General features: G+C 46.6%; 1 protein-coding gene across 1 annotated transcript in view; it reads right to left on the bottom strand.

The window, feature by feature from the left end:
- The window catches only part of DENND3 (DENN domain containing 3), a 43,633-nt gene that overhangs the window by 14,764 nt on the left and 16,438 nt on the right, over nucleotides 1-12,431 (bottom strand). The window contains exons 9-13 of the mRNA XM_056854685.1: nucleotides 9,014-9,169; nucleotides 4,899-4,995; nucleotides 3,850-3,953; nucleotides 3,145-3,326; nucleotides 35-556 (exon numbers count right to left, since the gene is read on the bottom strand). Coding sequence (XP_056710663.1) covers nucleotides 35-556; nucleotides 3,145-3,326; nucleotides 3,850-3,953; nucleotides 4,899-4,995; nucleotides 9,014-9,169 — 1,061 coding nt within the window. The remainder of the gene's footprint in view (nucleotides 1-34; nucleotides 557-3,144; nucleotides 3,327-3,849; nucleotides 3,954-4,898; nucleotides 4,996-9,013; nucleotides 9,170-12,431) is intronic.

The raw sequence follows: 12,431 nt of genomic DNA on the forward strand, positions 1-12,431 counted from the left end.
AAGGTGTGCAGGTCTCCCCACTGTTTCCACCCACCTACAGTTAATGCGTCAAACAGCCGGTGTATAGTGTCAATATCTCTGACGATCCCAGATTCCTGAATCCGTTTCACAAAGTCATCCAGCTGCATGTGGGTTTTCGGCAACTCAAAGTTTTTCACATGATCGTCCACTTTGGTGATTTCCCGTTGTTTATCCAGCACCTGGCTTATCAGCCTCTTCAGCTCAGGCTTCTGATCCGCCTGGGACCGGTCCGAAAGAGGAAGGGTTTCCACCACCTTCCTCACAAGATCAGCAGGGAATATCCTTACATCCGTCTTGTACAGGTTTTGGAAATCCGAAAGAGCGTTCAGAAGCTTTCCTTGCATCAAACCGATAAGCCCCCGAAGGTAGAAATACCTCGCCAGCAATGCAGAGTTCTCAGGGGACAAAATGTTTATAGCTCTACTGAGATGGTTGACGAAATCGATGTAGTAAGAGTGAACGCACTGGCCCACCAGAGGGAAGTGGATTTCTGGGATCTTGAACGTGCTCACAGATTTAGAAACCAATCTTGCGGCTGGAAAAAGGGGAACAACAACAAAAGCTATTTATTCATATGTGCCAAAAGCCACTACGCTGTACCCTGAACACATTCTGGCCTCAACAACTTTAGCGAGGCTCCCTGCCGTTTCCGGAATCAGCCTTCTAGAAAGGGCCATGGGGAAAGGGGCTGAATGAATGATATAGGGCTTCACAGAAGGTTATGTTGTCCACAGCGTCCTTATCAGGCCAGGGCCTGAGATCGTGATGGGCAGCTGTGTTAGTCTGTCAACAGCAGCAGAAGAGAACAAGAGTCCAGTAGCACCTTAAAGACTAACAAAATTTCTGGCATGGTATGAGCTTTTGTAAACTGACCCTAGAAGCCTGAACTGACCCTAGAAGCTAAAATGACTAAACTGAAGTACCTTGGTCATATTATGAGAAGACAAGAGTCACTGGAAAAGACAATTGTGCTAGGAAAAGTTGAAGGCAGCAGGAAAAGAGAAAGACCCAACAAGAAATTATTTAACTCTCAATTTGCAAGACCTGAGAAAGGCTGTAAAAGATAGGGTGGCCATGAGTCGGAAGTGACTTGATGGCACTTAGCACACACACGAGCTTTCGTGAGCCACAGAACATAAGAACCTAAGAAAAGCCATGCTGGATCAGACCAAGGTCCATCAAGTCCAGCAATTTGTTCACACAGTGGCCAATCAGGAGCCTCGGAGGCTCACAAACAAGACGACTGCAGCAGCATTGTCCTGCTTGTGTTCCACAGCACCTAATATAATACACATGCTCCTCTCATCCTGGAGATAATAGGTATGTATCATGACTAATATCCATTTTTACTAGTAGCCATGGATACCTCTCTTCTCCATGAACATGTCCACTCCCCCCTTAAAGCCTTCCAAGTTGGAAGCCATCACCACATCCTGGGGCAGGGAGTTCCACAATTTAACTATGCATTGTGTGAAGAAATACCTCCTTTAATCTGTTTCGAATCTCCCACCCTCCAGCTTCAGCAGATGACCCCACATTCTAGTATTATGAGAGAGGTCACAGTTCACTTCTTCAGACACAGCTAGAATGTGATTCCCTCTATCCTTAAGTAGGGAAGAGTGAATTAGGCACACAATGGCAATGTAACTGTCAAAAGCAAGTAAATGACATTAGCAGGCACGATTGGATTAGGTGTGATATGCACAGCATTAGGTGTGATGTGCAGAAGGGTAGCAGGCATGGAGAAATGAGCATTGGTAATGAGACAAGAATCCCAGATCTCTATTCAATACAGGTGAATGCATAGTCTTGAGCTTCATTATGAGCTGTAATTCAGCAGGGCCTGGACTACAAAATACAGGCCCATGTGGCAAAAGGAGAGGAGAAATGCCACTGGAATTGATTTTAGGAAAATATTCTGGGGGTGGGCAGCAAGTTCCAGTGAGGTGCAAGACCACGTAAAGAAAAAGGAAGTATAGGCCTCTCTCCAAGAACAGTAATTTACTGAAAATAATAAAGAGGACAGGGAGCTGTTCCTGTTGGCAGCAGAGGATAGGACTCGTAATAATGGGTATAAATTATGGGCGGAAGGATACCAGCTGAATATTAGGGAAACAATTTTTACAGTAGGAGTTGTTCAACAGAGGAATCAGCTGCCTAGGGAGGTGGTGAGCTCCCCTTCACTGGCAGTTTTCAAGGAAAGGCTGGACGAACACTTGTCAGGGATGCTCTAGGCTGATCCTGCATCGAGCAGGGGGTTGGACTAGATGGCCTGTACGGCCCCTTCCAACTCTATGATCCAATGATTCCTCCCTCCATCTACACAAGTGGAGCCCTGGCATCACGTCTATTCTGTCCCCTCTCCCCAACTCAGAGATGGCTGGCTGAATAAAAACTATAGATGGGACCGTAATCCAGAGGAGCAACCGTGTTAAACTGTTGCAAAAAATAAAAACAGAGGTCCGCTGGCACCTTGAAGACAAAAAATTCAATATTTATCCCAGCATAGGCCTTTGTGAGCCAGGGCTCATTTCAACATATGGCAGGACTGTGCGTCCTTGGCAGTTATTTGTACTCAAAAGTTGCAAGCAAGAAGGTATAGGGAGATATTACAAAGAAAGGCTAGTTTGAAACAAAAACCAATCAAAAAGGAAACCGATCTATACTAAGCAGGTGAGGACCACTCCTAACTGTAGAAGACAGGCAGAGCCAGATAAACATAAAATCAGATCTGATCAAGGAAGGTGCAGCATGAGACAAGATAATCAGAACTAACCATCTATAAAGGGTGGTTCATACTGAGAACTAATCAGAACTAACCATCTATAAAGGGTGGTTTATTAACACCTACAGGGAGTGAGGAAATCAAAGCTTCTGTTCAGGCATGGGGAAAAGACAGTACTGAATCACCTGATGAATTCTAATTCAGCACTTTCACATTGGAGTCTTCCTTTGAAGCTATTTTGTACAACAGTTAACCTTTATATCAGAAACTGACAGGACAGGAAGGTGGATGGCTTTTGCCTGTTGATTGATAAGAAGCCTCACAATGAAAGTTTGAGAACCCAGGATAGAAATCAGTAAGCAAGAAACTTAAGATGGCTGGCTACCTTTTATCCTTACCAAAATTAGTGTTTATCCTCCGAAGAGATGCATTTCTAGCAGGGTAATCCTTCGGCGTGATTTCCTGCAGATTGGGCAAACTCATTCCCATACGTTTGCTGATCATGTATTCAGGATTAAACCTTTTTGAAACCATTTTCTCCATGGTCGGTCTCCTTGGGCTATCAAGCATAGAACTTAATCTAAAAGAAGATACGGGGGGTGAGGGGGTCTGTGAGATACACATATGCAACAGGACATCTATGCCTAGAACCCCAGGCTATGACAAAAAAGGGATCTTCTCCCACTAAAGCTTCACAAATGTGTATTTTGGGTGAGGAGGAGGAGGAGGAGAAGAGTTGATTTTTATATGCCAACTTTCTCTACCACTTAAGAAAGAATGAAATCTGCTTACAATCACTTTCCCTTCCACTCCCTACAACAGACACCCTGTGAGGTAGGTGGGGCTGAGAGAGCTGTGACTAGCCCAAGGTTACCCAGCTGGCTTCATGTGGAGGAGTGGGGAAACAAATCCAGTTCACCAGATTAGTGTCTGCCGCTCATGTGGAGGAGTGGGGAATCAAACCCAGTCCTCCAGATCAGACTCCGCTGCTCCAAACCACTGCTCTTAACCACTACACCAGGCTGGCTCTACCAGTGATCTACCATGTGCTTTTTTTGCCAGAAAGAACAAGAGCATTAACATTACATGGAGAAAAATCTTACCTGTCTTCTTCACTTTGAGTGCTCAGCTCCAGGCGAGCAAAAGCATCCATCCTTCTGTTAAGGCGAGCTTTAAGGAACGAATGAAACATGTAGGTTTCCAATACCTGCAGCATACAAGAGAAAGACAAGATTAAACAGCTGGCCGCACTGAAAGCGTTAAGACATTTGCTCAGCCAAACCTCCAACAAATGAACTTTCAAACTGCTACTGTTAAGTATATGTGACTGCACCAAATGTTCACACATTTTATTTTGGGGGGCAAAAGAAAGCTGATAGGAAGAAAGTAGTTTGGGGACCGCTGCACTAAAGGAAGCCATGGCTCTCAGCTTGCAAGACCTAAGCAAGGCTGTGAACGAGAGGACGTTTTGAAGGACATTGATGCATAAGGTTGCCTTGAGTTGGAAGTGATTTGACAGCACTTAACACACACACAAGATTTCTGGACTAGAGCCAACTGGCACAGGTCCAATAAATGTTATGCTAGAATAAAGGCTTGTTGTTCTTTAAGGTGCTGCCTGCCTCCTGTTTATCTTTGCTGCAGACAATCAAACAAGGCTCTGGGGATAGAAGAGAGTTTTATGTTGATCCTTGGCTTCTAGGGTCAGTTCAGGCTTGATTTGATCTATAACCCACTGATTTGTTTTTTTGGCCGTCCACGGTATCTGTAACACTCTCCTCCAACACCACAATTCAAAGGAATCTACTTTTTTCCTATCAGCTTTCTTCACTGTCCAGATTCCACACCCATACATAGTAATTGGTTGATGGTGGAGCCAAGAAATAGCCAAAAAGGAGACTGGTTAGTTAGCTTTAACATGCTGAAATGCTGGGGATCACTTTGCATGCAATACCTCTGCAGTGACTCTTGCTCTTACCCATTACTTTTCCCAACGTTTTCGCCCAGGGAAGATGATTTTGTGATTAATACATAAATAATCAAACAAATCAAAGCAAACTGCAGCCAAAACATGTGTAAATGTTTCTTTAACGCTCCAGTTAAAAAACAAAACAGGGAAAAACAGTTCAAACAAATTCTGTATAAGATTTACCTTTCTATAAAACGGCTGATCGCCTAGAGCCCTCGTTTTCATAAATTCTTCACTATTAAATACTCTGTGCTCGTAATTCAGATGGTCTTTCACCTCCCTATTGACAAAACAGGATTACACAGGAGGTCATGAAGGCACATTTGCATAGGGTTAATTGGTTAGGGTAGGAAGATTTAATCCATATTTGGCGTTTTGGCCAAATGGCCTTCTTCAGTGGTCAAAACAATCACAATTCCAGACTAACAATGTACATAACTTTCTAAAAGGTTATGTGTGTTATACCTTATAACTACTCCAGACTTTGAGACATCTTTATGACTATGAGATTTTGACAATTTTGTTTATGGCTGAAATATAACATCTCATTTAAGAGGGAAACACACACGGGGATTAGTTTACCATTTGTATGGAAGCCTAAAACAGATGAGAAAGTCTTGCAGTTATATATATTAATTGTTATCCTGCTAACACAACGTAGCTACAGTCATAAAGATTTTTATAAAGTTATGTACCTTGGTAGTCTGGAACTGTGATTGTTTTGATCACTGAAAAAGACCGTTTGGCCAAAATGCGTTTGGTCAAAGTCTAATTTTGTGGTTTTATGTCTATTTGTGTTGTATGTGTACATGAGCATGTTGGTTTGGCAGGCTATTGCAGGGCATTATATATGTTATTGACTTTGTGTGTGTGTGAAGTGCCTTCAAGTCGCAGCCAACGTATGGTGACCCCTTTTGGGGGGTTTTCATGGCAAGAGACTAACAGAGGTGGTTTGCCAGAGCCTTCCTCTGCACAGCAACCCTGGTATTCTTTGGTGGTCTCCCACCAAATACTAACCAGGGCTGACTTTAGCCTGTAATAAATATATACCTTTATATTGTATAACGTTTGGCCTTGGATGCTGATTTTTTCTTGACCTTTGGGTACTGAATTCTGTTGTTTTTAGGGTTACGTTTTTTCCCCTTTATTGTTGATGCAGCTGGACCAAGTGACATTTATGCCATATCCGGCACTCATAACAAAAGAGTTAAGGCAAAGGATTGTCACATTTTAAAAAGACAGCAACTGCAAGTCAGAGGGAATGGTTTTTCTGCAGCCTCAGACATTACATTCCAATTTGTCCCTAGCATTTGATAATTAGACCTCCCAAAAGATGTCTCTATACTCATACGGTCGATTCTTACCTGAACTGGCTAGTAGCCACTGACAGACCTACTAGAAATGAGTAAGATCCTTTTTTAAAGCAATCTATGCTTTTATTTATTTATCTATTTTTGCCATCAAGTCGTTGCTAACTCGTGGCGACCCCTCACAGCATTTTTAAGGCAAGAGACGTTCAGAGGGGGTTTGCCATTGCCTACCTCTGCGTAGCAACCCTGGACATCCTTCCATGGTCTCCCAATCCAACCAGGGCCGACACTGCTTAGCTTCCGAGATCCGACAAAATCAGGCTAACCTGGGCCATCCAGGTCAGGGCCATCTATACTAGGAGTGTAAAAGATGGTTTATTCAAGCCTAGTATCTCTGATGAGAGCCTGTGTGGTGTAGTGGTTAAGGTGTCGGACTAGGATCTGGGAAAGGTTTAAATCCCCACTCGCACCATGGAAGCTTGCTGGGTGACCTTGGGCCAGTCACACACTCTCAGCCCTGACCCTGGCTAGTATTTGGATGGGACACCGCCAAGGAATACCAGGGTTCACGATGCAGAAGCAGGCAATGGCAAACCAGCACCGAAGGTCTCTCGCCTTGAAAACAGTACGGGGTTGCCATAAGTCATCTGTGACTTGATAGCAAAAAAACAAACAAAAGTAACTCTGCATGCAACAGGTGACCTTATTGCCAACTATTAGAAACACATATCCTGATTTGCCAGTAAGAAATACTTTAAATATTTACTTTCCTTGGTTCCCGGGTTCTGGTGCTTAGAACAGTAGAAGGAAAGAAAGATACTACTGTGGGAAAAGAAGAGAAGAAAGAGAAGAGAAGTTGCACAGAAATACAATCAAGCCACCAGGCAGAATGCTGACTGGATGCGGTTCTACATCATTTTACCCCTTTACAAGAAAGCATTCATCGAATACTTTTCACATATAGCACACATTCTTCACTAAATGTTCATTAAAGGTAGAGGTGGTCCTTTGTGCAAGCACCGGGTCACATGAACACATGAATCTGCCTTATACTGAATCAGACCCTTGGTCCATCACAGTCAGTATTGTCAGACCAGCAGCGGCTCTCCAGGGTCTCAGGCAGGGTCTTTCACATCACCTACCTGCCTAGTCCCTTTAACTGGAGATGCCGGGGATTGAACCTGGGACCTTCTGCATGCCAAGCAGATGCTCTACTACTGAGCCACGGCCCCTCCTCCAAAGCACTGGGTCATTACTGACCCATGGGGTGACATCTCATCACAACGTTTACTAGGCAGACTATGTTTACGGAGCGGTTTGCCATTGCCTTCCCCAGTCATCTACGCTTTACCCCCAGCAAGCTGGGTACTTATTTTACCATCCTCGGAAGGATGGAAGGCTGAGTCAACCTTGAGTCAGCTACCTGAAACCGACTTCCGTCGAGATCGAACTCAGGTCGTGAGCAGAGCTGCAATACTGCAGCTTACCACTCTACACAGGGTTCATTAGTCAGTGATAAAACCTTAATAAACCACATTCTGAGAATCTGACAAAGAGCCTGCCTGATAATTACTCCAAGAGTACCCAATTCTGTCCTCAGGATTACTGGTTATGCAAGCCTTCATACATTATTATCCACGTTTCAAGAGCAGCGTTGTCACGTTTTCCATCTACAACCGTAGAAGTCAAAAAGGGCAAGAGTTCAGTAGCACCTTAAAGACTAACAAAAATATTTTCTGGTAGGGCATGAGCTTTCGTGAGCCACAGCTCACTTCTTCAGATACAGCTAGAATTCTATTTCTGATCACAAAGGTTTGGGAGAGCTGTTGCGGTGAAGCATGACTGACGTTTCTAACAGCACAGTTTTAACTATGCCTAAGATCTTAAACCAACAGCCGCCCCCCACACTCAAATGCTCCCCCCCACCTTCTTTCAACATTAACCATGGGCTTAGCACTGTGTCAACACAGCGGTTAATTTTAAAAAACGTTTAACCCATAAACCAGGATCTGAAGCTGGTTTGAAACTCTTACTTGAAGCTAACTGGTTAGCAACCTTGGTCCAAGATACAAGGTTAAACTACGGGTAAAGTTGAAAAAGGCAAATAGAACAGCAGAGGAAAGAAAGGGAAAGGAAAAGGCAAGCCCACAGGATGCTCCCAAACTGTTAACTATAGCGTATAACAAATATGGTAGAACCCCCACCCCGATAACCCCCCGAAGGACATTTCATTCTACGGACACGACTTGGTGGTGGTCCCCTGCCCTAGGGGCATGCTATAAATAATGTTAACAAATAAATAAACATGAACTGTGGGCAGTGTGGACCAGGGTCGATTTAACGTTATGAGGAAAGGTTGAAGGAGCTGGGTATGTATAGCCTGAAGAGGAGAAGACTGAGAGGGGGTATGATAACCCCCTTCAAGTACTTGAAGGGCTTACAACTCGTACAGAGAATGGTACCGAGTTGTTTTCTGTTGCTCCAGAAGGTCGGACCAGAACCAACGGGTTGAAATTAAATCAAAAGAGTTTCCGTCTTGAAAATTTAATAAAATATTTTAAAAAAAAAGTTTCCATCTAGACATTAGGAAGATTTTTCAAACAGAGCGGTTCCTCAGTGGAACAGGCTTCCTTGAGAGGTGGTGAGCTCTCCTTCCCTGGAGGTTTTTAAGCAGAGGCTAGATGGCCATCTGTCAACAATGCTGATTCTATGACCTTAGGCAAATCATGAGAGGGAGGGCACCTTGGCTATCTTCTGGGCATGGAGTCGGGGTCACTGGGGGTGTGGGGGGGAGGTAGTTGTGAATGTCCTGCATTGTGCAGGGGGTTGAACTAGATTACCCTGGTGGTCCCTTCCAACTTTATGATTCCATGTCACAACCCTACTGATTCACTTGTCAAATCTGGGGACCATAACTTAGTGCAAAGGATAGCAACCAACCGCTCAAATATGCAACAGGAGATAACAGCTGCACATTTAACAGGATACCTAAAAATATTGACGATCAACTGCAGAGTGATCTGTTGAACTTCGGAATTCAGTTTCTGCTGCCAGCTCCTCCGACGGAGTTGGAGTTCACCAAGGTCTGTGCAGGAGCCCCGGTGGCACAGCTCGAGGTCATAATGCAGCTGAAGGCCTTCGACCCTGCCGGAGGAGCAAAATGGGAGATGCTTAATCCCTGAATGTGACTTTGTTTTGGGAGAACATCCATTTGGACTAATGCCAAGGGTCACCCTTGAATCTTCTCTTTTGTTTGTAAGTCCCAAACTCATGGGCATGCAGGGCACCCATGCAACAGGAGGAAGAAGCCTAGAGGGGGCTGGGTCCAGAAAGTAAAACTGGCAAACTCTGCACTAACCCCCAAATAAAGAAGAAGAGTTGGTTTTTATGTGCCGATTTTCTCTACCTTTTAAGGAGACTCAAGCCAGATTACAATCACCTTCCCTTCCCCTTCCCACGATACCTTGTGAGGTAGGTGAGGCTGAGAGAGTTGGGAGAGAACTGTGACTGGCCCAAGGTCACCCAGCTGGCTTCATGTGGAGGAGTGGGGAAACCAGCCTGATTCTCCAGATTAGAGACTGCCGTTCACGTGGAGGAGTGGGGACTCAAACCCGGTTCTCCAGATTAGAGTCCACTGCTCTTAACCACTACACCACCACCACCACAACAACAACTAACATTATTCTGGCACCAGATGGTGTGTGTACACTTGCCTCTGCCACTGAGGAATACCCCAAGCAGCACAGGACAAGGAATACACATTAGTCTGGACTGAGTTGGAGATGAGATATTGCAAACACTTTGTTGGGTATTGTATACACAGCACAGCTGGAAAAAACTCTCTTCCTGACCAAGCAGAAGATGAATCTATGAGCCACTATGGATGTTCACAAGATCTGATGGCCTGCTTCATTATACAAAGGCAGTTCCAGTCTACCCATACAGGCAATTTTCATACATGGAAGTGGGGGTTGCACCAAATTAAGGTATACAGGGTGAAAGTTATTCTGGAGATCTGATGTAAATTGCCCCTCAATAGAGCAATCTCTATAGAGTTTGGTTATAACAATGGTAGAAAGAGGTCATTAACAGTACCATTAGCAGTAAGCAGAGTCACACCCGTCTAAATCCATTGAAGTCAATGGGTCTAGAAGAGAGTAACTTCTGCTTATGATTGTACTGCAAGATTTGGTTACTTACAGCCCATCCCCGAGGGTGGGGGTGGTTAGGCGGCAGCCAGACCCACAGCAGGATCCAGCTCCTCTACCGAAGCCAGAATGCTGCCTTTACTCGCAAGCCCCGTGGAACCGCTCTATAGCGTTCCACGGGGCGATACCACCTAAAAAGGTGGCGTAACTCGTGGTAAGGGCAAAGGGGGCGTTACCGGCCTGAAAGGGATTAGGAAGCTGTCTAATGGCAGCTCTGCCCCCAGAACCGCCCCGGGAATGCTTTCTGGGATGCCGGGGCGAGGACTTCTGCCAGGTGGACACTGGCGAGGGAGGCTGGTGCATTTCCGCGGTGGCCAGGCACCAGTGGAAATGCTCCCCGTGCCAGCATAAGCGTCCATTATCACGGGATAAATGGGCACTTAAGCCAGCGCAAGATTACGTCGGATCCTAAGCCGGTTCGCTCCCCCCTTATGATTGCACTCTAAACGTGTTTCCAGAATTAAAATGAAAGATTCCAAAATAAGGATGGATTAAAAGCCCAACCCCATACAGAAGGTGGGGAACATCAGGCCCGGGGGCAGTTTAAGGCCCGCAAAATCATTTGGTCTGGCCCTTACTGGGTCCTGGCAGATCTCTATCTCAGAAGGATCTAAGACTGGCCATCCGCCCCCTCCCGCGGACAGGAATAGCCTCTATTCAAGGCAGATGTGAGTTTGTTTTGCCGAGAAAAGGAACCTTCCCCCCCCCTTGCAGAAGAGTCATTAGCTATGGAGCTGCTAGGACTGCCCAAGAAACTGTATTTATCCTTTCCCACCCAGGCCGTGGAGAAACGTATTCCCTCTGTACTACAAAAGGGCTGGGGCGGAAGTGGAAACAATTGAGGGGTTAAAGGGGGCAGGGCCACAATACCGGGCGGGGGAGAGAGAGTTCTTAGCCAGTGTGTCCTCACTTCATCCCTGCAGGCGGAGGTAGCAGGAGCCGGCTGTAGAATCCGGCCCCGATCATGCGGAGCAGGAGCAACTCCGGCATGCGGCTGGACGGCTATGCCCGGCTGGTGCAACAGACCATCCTATGCCACCAGGTGGGCGAGTGGGCCACCGGTTGGATGCCTTCCTGCTTGCCCGTGCGGGGGGGTCATCTGGGGCAGCTGCCTGCTTGGGGCTTGGTCGGCTAACTTTTAAGTTGCTAATTTTGTATGGCCCATGAATGAGGTTATAAATATCCAAATGGCCCTTGGCGGAAAAAAGGTTCCCCACCCCTGCCATACAGAGTCAGCTGCATGTATGGCCAACTCGGTCTGCAAAAGAATTTGACATATTTGCTATACAGTTTCAGTGGGTAGCTGTGTTGGGCTGCAGCAGGACACAGAGATCAGAGTCCAGTAGCACCTTAGAGACCAAAGAGATTACCGTATATACTTGGGTATAAGGCGACCCGAGCATAAGCCGACCCCCCAAATTTGAGGCCAGAAATGGGAATTTCTTATTGACCCGCGTATAAGCCGAGGGTCAATAAGAAATTCCCTTTACCGGCAATGCTGCGCTCTAAAATGGTGGCCGCCATTTTAGAGCACAGGGATGATCTTGCCCCTGCCCCAGGTCGCCCTCCCGCCGGCCTCCCGGGCCCTCCCGACCCACCCCAACCCACCTCGACCCCAGTGCCATCCAAGGGGGGAGGGGGAAGAGCCCCTGAACCCCCTACTCACCGGGAGAGGCGGCGAATCGGCGGCGCCGCGGCCTTCCTGCTCCTGCAGGAGGCCCCTCCAGGCTGCTGCCGGAGGAAGCCGCGAAGGCGCGGCGGCCTGACCTGGAGGGGCCTCCTGCCGGCTCAGGAAGGCCGCTGCCGGCCGGAGGAAGCCGAACGGGCGCGGCGGCCCGGCCTGGAGGGGCCTCCTGCCGGCCCAGGAAGGCTGCTGCTGGCCGGGGAAAGGTGCGCGGGCCCGGTGGCGACGGCAGCAAGTTCCCCCCTCCCCCCTCTTACCGTATTGACCCGCGTATAAGCTGAGTTCGGCTTTTTCAGCCCTTTTTTTGGGCTGAAAAACTCGGCTTATACGTGAGTATATACGGTATTGGGATACAGGCCTTAGAGTCAAAGCTCCCTTTGTCAGGCTTACAAGTATATGGAAACTTTCATCATCATATTGGAATGCGCACTTCAAAATCAGAACGTTCCGTTTGAAATCTGAATGCTGTGGTTTCTTGCGGATTTCAGGATATCCATCAGCTCTCTGAGTAGAG

The sequence above is a fragment of the Euleptes europaea genome, chromosome 8, assembly GCF_029931775.1.
Source record: "Euleptes europaea isolate rEulEur1 chromosome 8, rEulEur1.hap1, whole genome shotgun sequence".
NCBI lineage: Eukaryota > Metazoa > Chordata > Lepidosauria > Squamata > Sphaerodactylidae > Euleptes > Euleptes europaea.